Source organism: Nanorana parkeri, unplaced genomic scaffold (genome assembly GCF_000935625.1).
Source record: "Nanorana parkeri isolate BGI_ZX_2015 unplaced genomic scaffold, ASM93562v1 scaffold1681, whole genome shotgun sequence".
Classification (NCBI taxonomy): domain Eukaryota; kingdom Metazoa; phylum Chordata; class Amphibia; order Anura; family Dicroglossidae; genus Nanorana; species Nanorana parkeri.
In genome coordinates this window covers 156,433-173,792 of record NW_017307949.1, presented here as the reverse complement: position 1 = coordinate 173,792, position 17,360 = coordinate 156,433, and the positions used below count along the sequence as shown (strand labels likewise).

Genomic DNA, 17,360 nt, shown 5'->3' with positions numbered 1-17,360 from the left:
TTAAAAACCTTTTAGACTTTATCACTTTAACACTGCGTGTTCTGGTGTGGAAGGTGCGTTGCCATTAATTTGAATGACACCCCAAACGAACCTCCCACCCACAGTCTGATCGCCTGACCCGAATGCCGAGCATTCCATTGCAGTACGACTTAGTGACCAAGGACAAATGTGGGCCCTGAGGTTACAAAGGTTGAGAACCGCTGTATTAAAGTGTTGCTTTAAAGTTACAGAAACTTGTCAGTCAAAGTACCGCAGCGCTGAATACTGAAAAATGGCCTGGCCAGGAAGGGGGGTCTAAACACCTGGTCATGAAGTGGTTAAACAGTTCCCTGCATACAAATAAAAGAGGCGGACTACTTCTGCAGCAGTCTGCGCCACTGATCTTTGCTCCCATAAAGCAGCACAGCCTCAGTCAGAATCTTCAGCATTTGACACTGCCATGTGTGTTGGATGCCTGTGTTCCCTCTGTGCGGTGTGGTTCTGGTCTCTGACCCCCTTCATTGCTGCAGGATACAGCGGATAGGGGACAGGCATTGGACACATCCCCGCAAGTGTTCAATGCTAAAAATGGTAACACTTCAGCAGAGCAAAGATCAGTGGAGCCAGTTGCAGGAGAGGTGAGCTTAATATCTGTTTAACATTTTATATTTTACAACAACTAGGGATCCACCAATACTGGAATTGGTGCTGATACCGAGTATTTGGGCATGTACTCGTACTCGCCCAAATGCTCCAATACTTACCCAGATACTGGAACTTCCAGTCAGAGAGCAATAGTCAGCCTCCTATTTGCCATTTTAAATTGCAGTAGCCAATAGCAGGCTGGCTATTGCACCCGCCCACTGCCTGCTGTCAATCGGCAGAGGAGGACCTGAAGGAGAACTTTCTCCTTCAGTTCCCTTCTCTGCTGATTGACAGCAGGCAGTGGGCGGGTGCAATAGCCAGCCTGCTATTGTGATTTTAAATAGCCAATGGAAGGCTGGCTATTGCTCCCAGCCACTACATGCTGTTTTTACATTCAGCTGCCTCAGCAGGCAGCTGTCATTCCCCAGTGAAGTGGAAAGGTGACACTATGGGGTCTAATAGACCCCATAATGTCACATTAAAGAGAACCTGTCATCTCAAATGTGCTATCACGTATGTGATGGCAATGACCTTAAAAGAAAAAAAAATGTAATAAATAAAAAGTTAAATACAATTAAAAATACCCCCTAAAAAGTCCCCCAACCCTGCAAACGTTCCCATACTAATGGAAACACAGGTTGGGTGCACCGATGTATGAAAGCAACGAATGCGCTGCGCATGTCGGGTATCGCCGCGTGAGCCGGATTGAGAGAAATCATTTTCCGGACAATATTCATGGCTAACTCTAAACTGATGACCGGGCTTTTATGTATTTTAAATATAAGTTTGGCTATTTTATTATTTTGGCGTTTTACAATTCATATTATTTGAAATCCATGAAACTAATTTCAATGTCTAATATAATACATACAATTATTTAAAAAAAAAAAAGTGGGAAAGGTAATTTTTGGTTTTGGCCTGACAAATTCTGCTGCAGGAGGCGTGTTGTGGTGCCATTCATTTCAATGGCACCCCAAACGCGCCTCCCGCCCATAGTGTGATCGCCTGCACTGGAACCAGCGGTGTATTTTGGTTTTGTGCTGCCCTAGGCAAGACTAGACCCGGGCACCCTCCTTAATCTAAATTTGCCCCACCCCTTCCTGTTTAGGACATTTAGCGCACACGGGGTCTCAGGAGAGCTGTGCAGGGTTTATGGTGGGGTCTATGGTGGGCTGTGCAGGGTCTCAGGAGGACTGTGCATAGTCCCTTTCGCGGCATACATGTGCTGCTCTCTTACCTGCAGCTTGAAGTGCCATCAGTACCAACAAGATACATTGCAGTCCTTAGTCTGCTTCTGGGACATCCCACCATCAAATCACATGCTATGGCTAGCCCCAAGCCACCCGCTGCTTCTTTTCCACCCCCCCTGTACAAAGCCAGCTGGACCGCATCTCACTGGACCCTCCCCTCCACCGGGCAGTTCTCTAATTAGGCAGCCGCTCTTATGGCCTTGCGGCCGCCTAGTTTGCCTCATTAGGCAGCCACCACTGCCTGATTCTGTGATGCCCAGCCTCGGACCACTGGGAAAGTGCAAGTCCGGCTCTGTCATAAGTCTGGCTCTGTCCGCCTCATTGGTTTGGGGTGGCATTTTCTGCCGCCCCCCTGGAAAGGGCCGCCCCAGGCAAATGCCTAGTTTGCCTTGCAGTAGATACACCCCTGACTTGAACGCACATAACCTCAATGCCTTGCATTCCAGTGCAAAAAATGTGCATGCAGGTTTATTCTGAAGTAAACTTTGCTTGTAACATTCCATTTGTATAATTCTTTCTAAATAAAAGATGGTATTACATCATAATCGTTAGTTGCAGTCCTAATGGAGCTGGCTCCTAAAAAAATCCTGCTGACTCCTGAATGTAGTATGCATTTATGTACACCTGCGTTGAAGAATATCTGAACCCAAGAACAAAAATGTGATATATTGGTGGCAGCATTAGTTTGCTTTTTTTAGGCTAAACAAATTATTTTCAACTATCGAAAGAAACCTATTTATTGTACCAGAATTCCATTGTAAGATTCTGTTTAGTGAACTGATATCCTGAACAATGTGATCAGCATTTCCAGCCATCTTCTGTGAACTACAAAACACTGCTCAGCTGTGTTATGGAGATGAGCAGGAGGAGTTTGTAGTCCAAGTCAGGTGTGCAGCAATGCTGATCCTCCATAGGTACAGTTCAGTGAGTAAGCGCTCTCACCCCTGGGCAGGAAATGTGTTTCTGGCAGGATCACCAGGCACACAATAAAGGGAACATGCCTGTAAAAATACAACTAACGCAGCCACCACATCTAAGGACTGCTAAGCTGCAATGTATTATATTTTTGTTCTTGGACTTAGATCAGCATCAAACTTTTTAAGAACAGTAAATATACCAAGATGGCATCGTAGAGCTCCAGTGTTTTTAAAGGCTTCCGGGCTATGAAGTCCTTTTTCTTTATGTATTTTTAATTGCTTTCTGTGCACAGCAATAAAGAGATTCTTTCTCCCACATAGGTGTGATTATCCTTCAGGGAAAGGCCTCTCCAGCCTCTGTTTATACCTGCAGCCAGTGTGCATCAGTCCCTAACAATGCCAGCCGCTGTGGTGGACAATAGCCAGGTTATATGTGAGGTATGGGCAATCAACCTGGAGGAGGAAATGCGTAAGATCAGAGAGCTTGTTCGCACCTATGGATACATTGCAATGGTGAGTGCAGTTCTTTCTCTACGCGATCGGCTTACCTTACAGGCAATGGGGGGAATTTACCAAAACTGGAGCAGACAGAATGTGGAGCAGTTGCCCATGGCAACCAATCAGCTTCTCTCTTTAGTTTGCTCAGTTGAGATTTGAAAATGAGAGATATAAGCTGATTGGTTGCAGTGCAAATCTGCTCCAGATTTAGTCTGCTTCAGTTTTGATAAATTCCCCCCTGTGTATTCTTTTCTTTTTTTAAATCAACGTGTAAATGAGACTAGCTTGGGGTAAATAATCTTCTTAGTATGAGGTAATGTTGTTTTGGTGCATAATTTGTAATTTTAGATTGTAAGCCCTCAGGGGCAGGGCCCTCCTTACCATCTTGTCTTGAATTGTATTGTGATTGTAATGTCTTCCTTATATCGTAAAGAGCTGCACAAACTGTTGGCACTATATAAATCCTATATAATAATAATATATGCAAGAGAGCAGCCATGTTTGATTGTTACATGCTATACAATAATTTAGCTTTGCTGATCCTTTCATCTCACTTCACGTCTACGGACAGTCTGCTTAGATTAGTAGATTCTGTTCAGTTTTTAATGATGCAGAACACCCACAATGCCTTTGGGAATAAAAAGCTATGTAATCTTTGCCATGGCTTTAGGTCACATGAAGGATCAGCTTGGTTTTTTTTCCACAACTATACAGAGTTGCTTTTTTTGGAATGCATTCTGGCGTTTCTGTTGGAGCAGGACTGCTTATTATTAGTGCAGAGACTCTCTTGGCATAGGACAAAGTGAGCATGCAGCAGAGTGGAGGTTAGTGTTTGGGCTTAAAGAAAAAAATTTGTATTTTCCCCTGGAGCTCCGATATACTATATAAATCCCTTGAAATGCTCTCTATATTTGGTCCTCTAAGGTCATGCAACCAGGGTTAGGTAAGCAGAAAGATAGGGGAGTGTTCCAAGTGAGGATCACAGAAAGTGGTTGCTTAAACAGACCGAGACCATTAAATCTTATAAAAATATAGGCTGGCTTTATTATGTTTTACAAAACATCAGTTTCTTTGCAACAACACTTCCGCTTCTTACTGCACAATAAAAGAAACAACGTTGTTTGTGACACTCAAACACTCATTCATACACCCTAGGGTCCCCACACATACGGCGACCAAGCTTAATCCCTGTAGAAACGAGGGAATACTCCCAAATGAAGCACCTGATAATAATCAGTGCTAACCCCTTGACAAACGATGGTTTGGAGTGTGGACAGAATAGATCAAGTAGGGCAACTCCTTGTATAGGTATCCCGATGTCTGATGGATACTATCTATCAATTGGTGATTGGTATAGGAAGTCTCTGTAATTTACCATGGATAGAGGAAGGGGACACATTCCTGTATGAATAAGGTGTAGTTATGGACTTTCATATATCCGTGTTTTTTATTAATCTCTTTAAGGAGGCAAAAGTCCCTCACTTGGTTTCCTAGGTCCTCTAGACCTTCCCCTATATTATATCTATATATCTATATAGATATATAGATATACAGATATATATAACATTTTTATTGTTATTTTAAAAAAAAATTATTGTATTGTTAAAATAGCTTCAGTCAGGGAATGACAGGTGTCAGTGGCAAGATTCTGCATAGGGCAGCTGAATGTAAATACTGCAGGTAGTGGGCTAGTGCAATAGCCAGCCTGCTATTGGCCATTTCGAATTGCAATAGCCAATAGCAGGCTGGCTATTGCACCCGCTCACTGCTTGCTGTGCCCTCCTCTCAGCATGGAGAAGAGAGCTAGGGGATCCAACCAACTAATCGATAATGAGAATAGTTGACAACTATTCTGATTATTGATTAATCGATTACTTGGTTGCAGCCCTAGTCTAGTCCTAGAAACCGCTCATGCCAGAATGTTTATACCACAGGAGAAAATCTCGATATTCCATCTCAGATTCAAACTCTCCAGTCCAGGAACTGTCTGACTCTGCTTTTGCAGTAGAGTCCCAGGTCTAATGGTAGCCTCTTTCCAGGCAGATCCATTTGCTATGTTTCACTTCAGACCCCTACAACGCAACATTCTATCATCATGTGACAAGTCAATCCAGTCTCTAGGCAAACCAAATCTACCATTAAGAACCAGGTTTTCCCTGGTCTACTGGTTTTGGTGTCAGAATCTCTTTAGTCCCGTCTTTTGAAGGATCCACACGACAGAATGCAGTTTGTCGGGCTGGACTGCCAGCTCTGGTATCAAAATTCCTTCAATCCTGTCTTTTGAAGGATCCTTATGACAGATTGCAGCTCGTCAGGCTGAGGAGGTGTTTTGGATCTTGCCCACTTTTTTTTCTTGTCATACTAAGTTTGCCTTCTCCTGTCCTGCTCAACATTGTCTTCTCCTGTCCCTTCCATTACCTAGTTTTATAGGACCTTGGGAGTTTGTTAGTTGCTGTTAGCAAGGGGAGTAATCTACAGGTTGGTATAAGTCCTTTGCTTAATGCTGAACTATTTTTTGTTTTTATGCTTATTCTTATCTGGTGGAATGGACTGTTATTGGTTTGGTGGGGGGGTTTTTTTGTGTTTTTTTTTTTTTTTTTTTTTTTTTTTTTTCTTCTTCAATTTTTGTGGTTGTTTTATAAAGATCATATTGTAAAGTTTCATAGCAAGTTGCAAGAAATCTGTTTGTTCAGTCTCTGCTTGCTTTTTGTTTTTGCAGGATACAGAGTTTCCTGGGGTGGTTGTAAGGCCAATCGGGGAATTTCGAAGCACGATAGACTACCAATACCAGCTTTTACGCTGCAATGTGGATCTACTTAAAATTATACAGCTGGGCCTTACCTTCATGAATGAGAAAGGAGAGTACCCTATTGGCATCAACACATGGCAATTTAATTTCAAGTTTAACCTCACGTAAGTCTTAAATTTTTTCTTTTTCTTTCTTAAACATGGTCTGAATTATTTAGGGGGGGAATCCATACTTTTCTGTGAGATGAAGCAAGAAGGGTTTGAAATGCAATCTTTTGCAGATCTTTCTTCTTCTGGATGTTATGTAATGTCTGCATTGGTTTTCTTTTTTTTAGCTCCCTTCTTGTTTTTTTTTTTTTGCCCCCCCCCCCCCCCCCCCTATTTTCACCTGGTAATCCTGTGAATATGATCCATCGCTCACTGACGCTATTATATCCATGGAGGTAGCCCAGGCTGCTCTCCTGATTTGGAATACAAATGTCTTTCTCTCTTTAAAACGATTACATGGGGGGAAGAGAGTCAGTTAGTTAGACTTTCTTAGTGAACTGTTGGTTCTCTTGTGGAAGTGATCACTTTCATGTGTGCTGTAAAATTACGAGTAAAACAAATGGCAAACGCACTCATACTTTAAAAGCTGGTTTTGAACGCAAGGTGCGCATGGAAGGGCTAGCTATACTAGTATACTGAGGTCGGTATACTAGCTAAACTAGTATACTGTGATTGCCGCAGCCGGGACGGATCCCGACATTACTGTCAAGATCCACCCAGCTGCATGATTGACAGCTGGCTCTGCCGATCTAGAGGCAGGGCCAGCTGTACCCGCCCCCCTCCCCCGTTCGTTCCTCCAGTCAGCGCTGGAGGATCAGACAGGGGAGGGGGGAATCCCTGCAGGAAGCAGTGAATGACAGTCACTGCTCTCTGCGGGGAGATGATCGAGAAGTGAGCGAAGGTACGTGTTCAGTCACTTCCCGATCTATTCAGCCGACCCGTGACAGTTTTATTGTCACATGTCGGCTCGAACTATGAGGCTGAGTGATTTTTCACTCACCTCCATAGTTCTCCTTTTTAAAGACAAGCCCTCAATCGTCTTTCTAGCTTCTTGTACTGTGAAGTAAAATTAAAGTGACACTAAACTCAAGATTAATAGTTAAAATGCATTAAGGACCTTAAGTATTCACAAAGATGTATCTTATTTGTGTATCACTCGGCTGTAGATCCTCAAATTACCTCTGACTGGGTTCTGACACTGTCCTTCCTTGTGGAGGGTGGCTACTAGGGGTCGACCGGTTATCTGATCTACCGATAATCGTGACTGATATTCCCACTTTTTTAAAATTATCGGTATTGGTTAAATTGACAAATTATTGTCGATAATAAACACTGTTCGAATTTCAGCCGGTTCTTGAGGAACCGGACTGAATTGGCGGTATGGGTGCTGCTGTCTGGCCGGCATCAATCTATGTAGGAACAGAGCTGGCAGCCAATAAGCTGCTGGCTCTGTTCTGGCATTCTGTCAGAATACAAAAAATACAGCAGATAGCAGGGGGAGCAATAGCACACCTGCTATTGGCTATTTCAAATTAACATAGTAACATAGGTAAAGTTGAATAAAGGTCCATGTACTGCAACGTGTGTCTGTAATAAATAAATAAATAAATATATATAGTGCAACGAAATGAAAATTTCAAAACCGAAATTAAAACAAAAACAAAAATGTCAGGCCGAAACCGACAATGTTGTTTTTTATTTTAACTTTAAAATGTTTTAAATATTTTATTTTTAGAGGAAATATTAGGGGTCTAAACAGACCCCTGATATTTCCCTTTTTAAAATAGAAAAAGAGATTGAGGACACAGAGTCCTCAATCTCTTTCTCTGCAGCCTCTGTTAGCAATGAACAGGAATCCTCTGAGTGTTCCTGTTCATAACATGAGGACAGAGTATGTTTACTATAACTACAATTATGAATGTACAGGAGGTGATGTAGATCACTTCCCATTCATTCATAATTAAGGCTATAATAAACATACCATATCCTCAATTATGTACAAACACTCAGCGATCACGCTCTCCTTCCTGACAGCTGTCACAGGAGGCTGAGCGAGTGGAGCTGTCTCCGCCCACACTGCTCTCCTCTGATCTGTGACAGGAGGCTGAGTGGTGTGGGAGGAGAGATGCCGGCCGCTTACAGTGCTCTCCTCCCGCAGCGCTCGGCCTCCTGTAACAGTTTCTCTCCTTCCCGCTGGGGCACAGATCAGCGGGGAGGGGAGAAAACAGGGATGCGCCGCTGTATCGGCCAGAAGATGGCACTTTCAACATTATGCCAAAATTGCAGCTTTCGCCCAATGTGTTTTGGCCGCCGATATATCGGTGCATTCCTATTTGTATATTTATTGGCTTAAGAAACTCATCTAAATGTTTCTTGAATTTATTAATACCATCAGCAGATACTGACTGTGGAAGGGAATTGCAAATTTTTTTACTCGCACAGTAAAAAAAAACCCCTTGCGAAGTCTGAGATTAAAACGCCTCCCTTTAAACCTCTTGTTGTGTCCTCATGTCATCAATACAGTTTTTGGTGAAAACATCTTGTTCCTAATATTGTGGTCCCCATTAATGATATTTCTTAAGGTCTCACTGCTGTTTACATTCAGCTCCTGGCTGCGGAATCCTGCACCTGGCAGATGAATGGGGTGGGGGGGTTGGTCGGGGTAGACCAATAGTGACTGCTTGCTGTTGACATTCAGCTGCTGGCACAGCTGGATGTAAACAGAATATCGGTACCTGATATAGGTCGCCCATAATTCGTATCGGTTCTGAAAAATCCATATTGGTTGACCCCCTAGTAGCTACTTTTGTTCCCCATGGTCCCTGTGTGTTATAATGTAGCCACTGCTCCAAGCTAGCTCCCGTGATGGACTACAATCTCACCTTCTGGTTTAGCAATTTCTATTGAGCTTGTAGTCCATGATAGGAGTGAGCTTGGAGCCTTGGCGACTTTACAACACACACAGGGATCATGTGGAATAAAAATAGCCACCCCCCAGAAGGAAGGACAGTGTCAGCACCAACACAGAGATGATTTGAGGATCTACAGCCGAGTGATACACAAATAAGATACATTTTTGTTAACAAGATACTTGGATACATTTTTAAGATTTGACTCCTGAGTTTAGTGTCATTTTAATTCTCAAATATCCTCGGTGATCTTTCAGTCAGTTTATAACAGCTTAGAACCACCTACTGTATGTTTACATTAGAGGGCTGGCAGGCTGCCAAGATCTGCTCTTCATAGAAAGAAAACTGAGATTTCCGTGCCTATGTTGGGAATTTTGAAAATGAATGTCTCCACAATGCCCATAGCTACAGAGGTAAATAAGGACTTGTTCAAAAGTGTTCTTACTGCTTGTTCAAAATGTGTACATACAATAGTGTGCATGGTCTGGGTGCAAGTTCACTTTAGGTTAGGGGATAGAAATATAAATCTGACAAAACTTTCTCTTCCCATCATAATTTAAAATCAAATTATTGGATGAAATGCCCCTTTTTAATGACGGGGTTTTGTAATCTGGAATCTGAAGTCGCCAGTCAGAAATGTGATCGTAAATTGCACCAAATTTAAATTATTTCAATATATTTTGAAACCTACAGGTTTATTCAACAAAAGGGTGAAGAGTTTGGAGAAGGCAGGGGAAGGGAACAATCTAGAACAGGGCTCTCAAACCTCTGGCCCTCCAGCTGTGGTGGAACTACAAATCCCATGAGGCATTGCAAGATTCTCACAGCCGCAGACATGACTCCCGAAGAGAGATGCATAATGGGATTTGTAGTTTCACCACAGCTGGAGGGCCGGAGTTTTGAGACCCCTGATCTAGGACAACATATCTGAACTGGAAAGTGAGCTGAATTGGAGAATTTTTCCAAATCGGCTGTATTGTCCTAGATTGTTCACTTCTCCTGCCTTCTCCAAACTCTTCACCCTTTAGTGAATAACCCTTCAAATTGTTGTGGATTTTTCCTGTTTGATGATGTAACTGTTGGCTTTCAGAGGGACGCAGTTACTCGGGCTAGCAGCCCTTCTCAAATAAACCTCTTTTTGTTGACAGCAGCAAAGCAGAAAGTGGTTATCTCAGGGTTAGACTGGTCACACCCAACAAATTTAGTCTCAAAAATGTTTTTTTTTTAAATTTCTCCCCAGCAAGCTTTTCAGTTACGGTTTCTGTATGCTACAAAACAAAAAACATTAGTTCTAACTGAAGGCAGCTCCCTGCCCAATGGTCTCTTGGTTTTGTGGAAGCTTTATTTGTGATTTTGCGCTTCTTTTTGATCTTGCAGAGAAGATATGTATTCTCAAGACTCAATCGATCTGTTGGCAAATTCTGGCCTCCAGTTTCAGAAGCATGAGGAGGAAGGCATTGACACCCTGACCTTTGCTGAGCTGCTCATGACCTCTGGGGTGGTTCTGTGTGATAACGTCAAGTGGCTTTCATTCCACAGGTAAGCCGTGTATTAAAGAGAGTGCTGTCCTGCTTGCAGAGACTGTCACTAATATTTCTCAGCAGGAATGTAAAGTGTTTTCGTATAGATTACCTTTATGTTTTAAAATGTAGCATCCAACATTGCTCTTTTGTCCAGAAGTAATTGTTAATTGATGTGCGTCTTCTTCTTGTCTTTTTCTTACTACTGTTTCTCCATCCCTTTTTGGGAGATTTCCTTCACTTCCTACTTGATATACACTGAGTGGCCAGATTATTATGACCACCTGACGTTTGTAGGCAAATTAGCTATAATTTTTGCGCTGAAGTTGCTAGAGGGCCAGACCATTATAAATAGGGAAGCAGGTTGTTTACCACGACAGTAGAAGTGATTTTTATTCTGAAGATATGGGTAAACTACGAGATTTAACAGCCTTTGAACGTGGGATGATTGTTGGCGCTCAGAGCCATGGTGCGAGTATCGGCAAAACAGTAGAATTCATTAAATGTTCAAGAGCAGCTGTTGTTAAAGTGTTTAAAGACTGGACTGTCAGCCGAAAATCTGGGTCTGAACGTACGAATTGTGGCCGTCAGCGACTAGTCAATGTTAGGGCAGAACGGAGAGTTTTTTCTTTTTTACTTCCACCGCTCCAAGCTTGCTCCTGTGATGGACTGCAATCTCAATACAAACTAGTAGTCCATCACTGGAGCCATTTTTTAAAATTTATTTTCTTTTTTATCCGATTAACCAAACTTAATAATCGGCTAACTAATCGATTTTGAAAATAATCGTTAGCTGCAGCTCTAGGCAACAGTGCATGAAATTACTGCAGATCTTAATAGGGATCCTCTCAAATGATCTCTGAACGCACTGTTCGCCGTACACTGCATCGTATAGGATATGGAAGCCGAAGGCCGGTTTGAACACCTTTGCTGCGGTTAACAAGATAAAGTCTCCAATTCGCACAGGAACACAGGGATTGGACAGTCGAGCATCGGAAAAAAGTCATGTGGTCCGATGAATCACGTTTCCAGTGGCATCATGCAGATGGCAGAGTGAGAATTTGGCGGGAACAGCATGAAAGCATGCACCCCACATGCATGAGTACAACGCTTCATGCTGGTGGGGGCAGTGTTATGATTTGGGCCCTTTAATTGGTGTGGAACAACGTCTGAATAGCACAACATACCAAAGTATCGTTGCTGATCTAGTTCATCCTATCATGTTGATGGCGTATCCCAATGGAGATGGTTTCTTCCAACAAGACAATGCTTGTTGGAACACGAGGGAGATTTTACCTTGCTTAGGTGGCCCCCACAATCGCCAGATCTCAATCTAACTTGGCTCTTTCAACTTCGTCTCACAAATGCTATCAGGCAGCTGGTTCCTCAACCATCAAATCTCACATAACTGGACAGTGCTATTCATCAGGCATGGCGTCAGATTCCTTGCATCACCTTTCAACATCTCGTGGAGTCAATGCCAAGAAGAATCGCTGCAGTATTGAATGCAAAAGGTGGCCCAACGAAGTACTGATGGGGTGGTCATAATAATCTGGCCACTCAGTGTATATCAATCATGTTTGTCTATCCAAGCTCATCCTATTTGATGAAAAACTATTTCTTGTAGAGTGAGGGAGGTTGAGGACTTGTCAGGTTTTCTGCTTTCTGAACAGCACTTGAGAGAAAAGCTCTCCAGCAGGAACACTGACAGAATGTAAAACCTGAGAACCTCGTCAATCCAAAACATCATCATAATAATGATACTATTACTAATAATTATTTAGTGTTATTATTTATTAGTATTTTTTTTAAAACCTAATTCAACATTTTTGGCTGGGCTTGGGCTTTAATGTCTTTTCATTTTTTTTTGTTCTCTCAGTGGCTATGATTTTGGATATATGGTGAAGCTTCTAACAGACTCTCGTCTCCCTGAAGAGGAACATGAATTCTTCCATATTCTGAATCTATTCTTTCCATCAATCTACGATGTAAAATATCTGATGAAGAGCTGCAAAAATCTGAAGGTGAGGAAATGTAGTCTTTGTACTGACCAAAAACCCAGTGGTAATAGAATAAAGGCGTACCCCATAGCAGATAGGTTGCACCATCATCTCCTCTTTCCTGTTCTCCAATTTGTATTCATGCAGCCTCGTGTTTTTAGGATTAGGTTGGTTAGAAGGTTGTTCTAATGGATTACAACTTGGTGGTTTTAAAGCCTTTACACTGAGAAATCAAATTCTACCAATGCATCCCTCTATGCGTGACGATTAATGATAAGAGACATGTCAGGTGTAAAATGCTGGGATTTAGAATTACACTTGCAGAGCATTCACTTCCTGCTATTAAAGGGCAAAAATACTTCAGTTTGCTAAATAAATGCACACTGGGATTACCTTGTCATCAGCAGAGCATTGCTGGGAAATCTCATCTGTAGTCTCATGAGATCTCAGAGAAAGGCATTTTCCTTCCCTGAGATGATGTACATGGTCACATGTGCCAGGAAGTAAAAGGAGAGCTAATAATCTGCCCTTAGTAAACATGGCCCCTGTCAGACTGGGAAAGAAAAATAAGGTATGCAAAGAGTACAAAGCCGGCAATTATCTAGAAGTATGTGATTCTAGATTGCCATTACTAAACATTTATAAGGTGTGTTTGTTGTCATTTTAAATATATGGGTAAAGCAGGCCTCAAAATTTCCGCTCGCAATTGGCGAGTGGAATGTCAGCGATGGGGTGCGCCGCCGGCGGGACCAGGGATGGGACACTACCGCCGCGGCGATCGCTCGCTTCTGTTCTCTCTTCTATTTCTCGATTGCTGCAGCTACAAAGGCCAAGAAGAAGAAGAGAGAACAGAAGCGAGCGATCGCCGCGGCGATAGTGTCCCATCCAGAGCCCGCACTAGCTCTCTGCGATCCCTCTCTCTCCCTCCCGGCCGCTTCAGCTCCACGAAGCGGGCACTCGGAGAGGTGGCTCTGATCACACCTGTTATCACTCCCTCTTCTCTCCTCCAGGCCGCTCTGAAGCTGCAGCGGTCAGGAGGAGGGAGAGGGAACGATCAGCAATGTGAACAGAGCAGTATTAAAGAGCCCCCCTCCCAGTCCACATCTTTTGGACGTTATTAATCTGAATTGTTCCACTCAGTATGCCCCTCGCTTGTGGTCAAATTGAGTGGGGCACTCTTATTAATAATGTGCTGGATTAGTCTGACCCAGGGGCGGACTAGGCCCGGGGGCAGGGTGGCAATTGCCCCCCGGGCCTCTGAGGCGCGTCGCTGACTTCCACACTGCGCGTCGCGTTGCTGACTTCTGTATTCTGCATTGCACCACTGACTTCTGTACTGTGCGTTGTTACTGATCTTTGTACTCTGCGTCACACCGTTGACCTGGCGGAGTTAAGGCCGGGGCGGGGTAGGGGTTAAGTGGGGCAACTGGTGGCAAATAACTTTTTACCTTTCAAAGTATTTTATTAATTTTCCAAAGTAGAATAAAACAATAAAATAGCACATGATGCACAATCAGTATAGCATACAATTGCATTTCAGATTCTTCCACATTAGCATAGTCAAGTAGTAGGGGGGGATGACTAGAAGCCATACACACAATATATAATAGTTCTGTAAAACAGATCATATCTATCCACCTGTTCTTGCCAATTTATCCCCCATCAGCAAAAACAAGTGAGAGGAATATCTGGCATAGGGATCTGCCTATGTCTGCAGCAAACATTTGTTATGATCTCCTCCATATCTATATAAATAGAAGACTTTCTGTCCAACATCAATGCACTAAACAGCTCACGTGTGCGAGCATAATGAAAAAGAAAAGACAGACCATAAAGGGAAAGGAAATAGATGCTAAAGGACGCAGAACAGCTTAAGAGTCCGAAAAGAGTAGCTCCATCCCCGATCAAATAGCCCAACATCTACTTAAACATTAAACATAGTCCCCAGAGAAGAATTCCATATAAATTGTTCAATGAAAATTACCCGGTTTCCAGCACCCCTGTATATAACAACCAGGGGGTCCAGGTCAATTCAAAGCTTTTTTTAGTATCTTGGAGGATGCTGTGAAGTTTCTCATGGACCATAATCCACGACATTTTTTGTTTGACCAAGTGGAATGGAATTGTTGGCAAATAACTTTTAAGGCCTGGCTAGTAGCTTAGGACTTGAAATTGTGAGCCCTGGGTAAAGGTCCGCTTTATGAGAGGTGCAGTGTCATTGGGGTTAACTTTTGAAAACCTAATCCGGGCAATACTGTTCTGAATGTAAAAGTTACAGGTTGTCATTGTGTTCCAATAATAGTCTGATTGTAGTATGTTCCTTCTGCTACCTGGGCAGAGGGGGCAGGCTGAAAAGTTACAGGCACTTGTATGGCAGTGAGTCTAACTCACAATACGTTGCTCCTGAGATTACATCTCTAGTAATAGAGTTAAATACTGTTGCCAACAGTCTGTCAGAAGGTGGCCTTGTGGTTGGAGCTTCACAAGTCTCTCTCTCTAGGCCCGAGGTTGATTGGATTGTAGTAGAATGCACTGTTTGACACTGTGTACTCTTGATATGTGTACTTTGCCTAAAGTTGTTTGTTTAACGTATTCCTTGAATGTCATTGGGGATGTAACGAGGTTCAGAAAGAATGTCAGAGATCAGGCAGACCCCCAATGTGTTATTACTCGCACAGAAGGAAACACCCAACTTTCGTCTGGTCTTTACTACCGCCTGTGTCCCCATTGTTGAGATTTGCCTTTAGTTCTGTACTGATGCTATCCTGTCACATCCTGCCATGTGGACAGGACGTGAGGGAAAATATCACAAACAACAATTATATCAGACAGGGCTTCTATCCTTCATCTGTTCTATCCATAAACAGGAAGAAAGTTTTGTCTGAGGTTCAGATGAATAAAATGGTATATGAGGCTCATACAAAGCCTTGTGATGGGAAAATATGTAAATGTTCCCTGATCTTGTAGCCCATGGCAACCAGAATCTTTTTCAGATATTTTTTTTTACTGTTGTCTTTTGAAAAGCATTTTCAACTGGAGTTCTTTTGTATTGTGTCTGTAACGGAAATCTTTCTCACACAGGGTGGTCTGCAAGAGGTGGCTGATCAGCTAGATTTGCAGAGGATTGGTAGGCAGCATCAGGCTGGTTCGGACTCTCTGCTGACCGGTATGGCTTTCTTCCGGATGAAAGAGGTGAGCTCCTGCATATGAATCTGACTTAATGTACTAAGCCGCATCAGAATTTGTCCATGCAATACAACACTTGAACACTTCCGCTATATGTAACACTATTTGGTACTATGCCAATCTATGAACATGGTGAATTAGAGTACAGTCTTCACCAGTGCCTAGACTTAAGCTGGCCATATAGCTATAGGTTTTCTGTAGATTATTTTCTATCAGCCTATGGTCAGATGGAAAAAGTGCAACAGATTTCTCCATCTACACTAAACTGTGTGGATGGAGGAACCTCCCACTGGGTCAAGCTTCAGTATCTTGCTAGTTGGTCCCGCTGGCTGTCAAAATACCTGAGCAATCTGATTGGATGCAGGCATTGTTCAGGTGTTTTGACAGCCAGCAGGGCCGACTAGCAAGATACTGAAGCTTGGCCCAGTGGGAGGTTCCTCCATCCACACAGTTTAGTTCCAATCTGTTCCAGTTTTCCATCTGACCATAGAAAATCTGCAGATAATCTATAGGTGTATGGCCAGCTTTAGTCTGACCCTTAGTAGGTCAATAGAATCATTGAGCTTTTTAGGGGTAACCCTAGGCGGTGATGAAGCCCTAGTTATTGCACGTAGTTTAAAAAAAATAATTTTGGGCATGTTGCATGAAAAATAGCGGTATGTCCTGGTACTACAGACCACTGGATGATGCCTCATGACCCGTTGCTGTCATGGAAACTTGGCTTTATTGTTGTCTGGTTTCACCATTGTGTGAAACTCCGTTGTCTGTTGGATAATGGGATGAAGTCCTTTCAACACTCCAGAGATATTCCCAACAATAAGCCCTCGTTCACACCTGAACGTTTTGTAGCGCGTTCTACGCTCGAAGAGCGCTCTACAAAACGCTCAAAAATATAAATTGCATTGGAGTCAATGGACTCGTTCCCACCTCAACGTATTTCCGCCCGTCCCGAACGCGCTACAAAACGGCCCACGCCTGAAAAGGTACAGGCACTACTTTGGGCCGTTTTGTAGGGCGTTTTCCATTGGAATACAGCCAAGTAGCCTTTGGAATCGCGCGACGGTCGCGTGTCTTTTTTACCGCGAATCGCGGTAAAAAAAACCGCGCGACAGACGCGCTTTTGCAATACGCCTAGTTGTGAACCCAGGCTTAGTCCTAGTTGGAGATTGTACATGGGAGATATTCCTGCAGTCTTATCATGAGCCGTGTACAAAAGTGTTGCAAAACAGGAGAGACTAGTTATTCCAGAAAAGTTGGAGCCCTGAATTTGCATGATCTCCTTAATCTGCTTTTCCCCCTGCGGTAGTTGTAGCCGGGCTTAGAATCTGAAATTTGGAAAAGGACTGTTAGCCACTTCTGCACACATACAAGGACCTTGAATGTCAAACTGAGCACGTGTCCCAGTGCCCACACCCATCTGGGCCTGGGGGTGTTGTAGAACTTACTAGGTGCACCCTTTGGCCTTATTTAACCACTTGCTGTCCGGGGCATTTTCTTACTAATTTGCACACACATGATGATAAAATATAAATTTTTGGCTAGAAAACAGCTTCAGACCCCCAAACAATGATATATGCTCTGTAAGCAGAGGCCCTGTAGAAAAAAAAAAAATACTAGTTGCAATTTTTTATTTTGCACGGTTTTTGCGCAAATGTTTATC

At 43.0% G+C, this 17,360-nt stretch overlaps 1 protein-coding gene across 2 annotated transcripts in view; it reads left to right on the top strand.

Moving 5' to 3' along the window:
- The window catches only part of CNOT8 (CCR4-NOT transcription complex subunit 8), a 29,597-nt gene that overhangs the window by 10,862 nt on the left and 1,375 nt on the right, over window positions 1–17,360 (top strand). For both annotated transcript variants that reach the window (XM_018571110.1, XM_018571109.1), the window contains 5 exons: window positions 3,113–3,304; window positions 6,009–6,202; window positions 10,372–10,533; window positions 12,394–12,538; window positions 15,596–15,706. In XM_018571110.1, coding sequence (XP_018426612.1) covers window positions 3,188–3,304; window positions 6,009–6,202; window positions 10,372–10,533; window positions 12,394–12,538; window positions 15,596–15,706 — 729 coding nt within the window. In that variant the 5' untranslated portion in view covers window positions 3,113–3,187. The remainder of the gene's footprint in view (window positions 1–3,112; window positions 3,305–6,008; window positions 6,203–10,371; window positions 10,534–12,393; window positions 12,539–15,595; window positions 15,707–17,360) is intronic.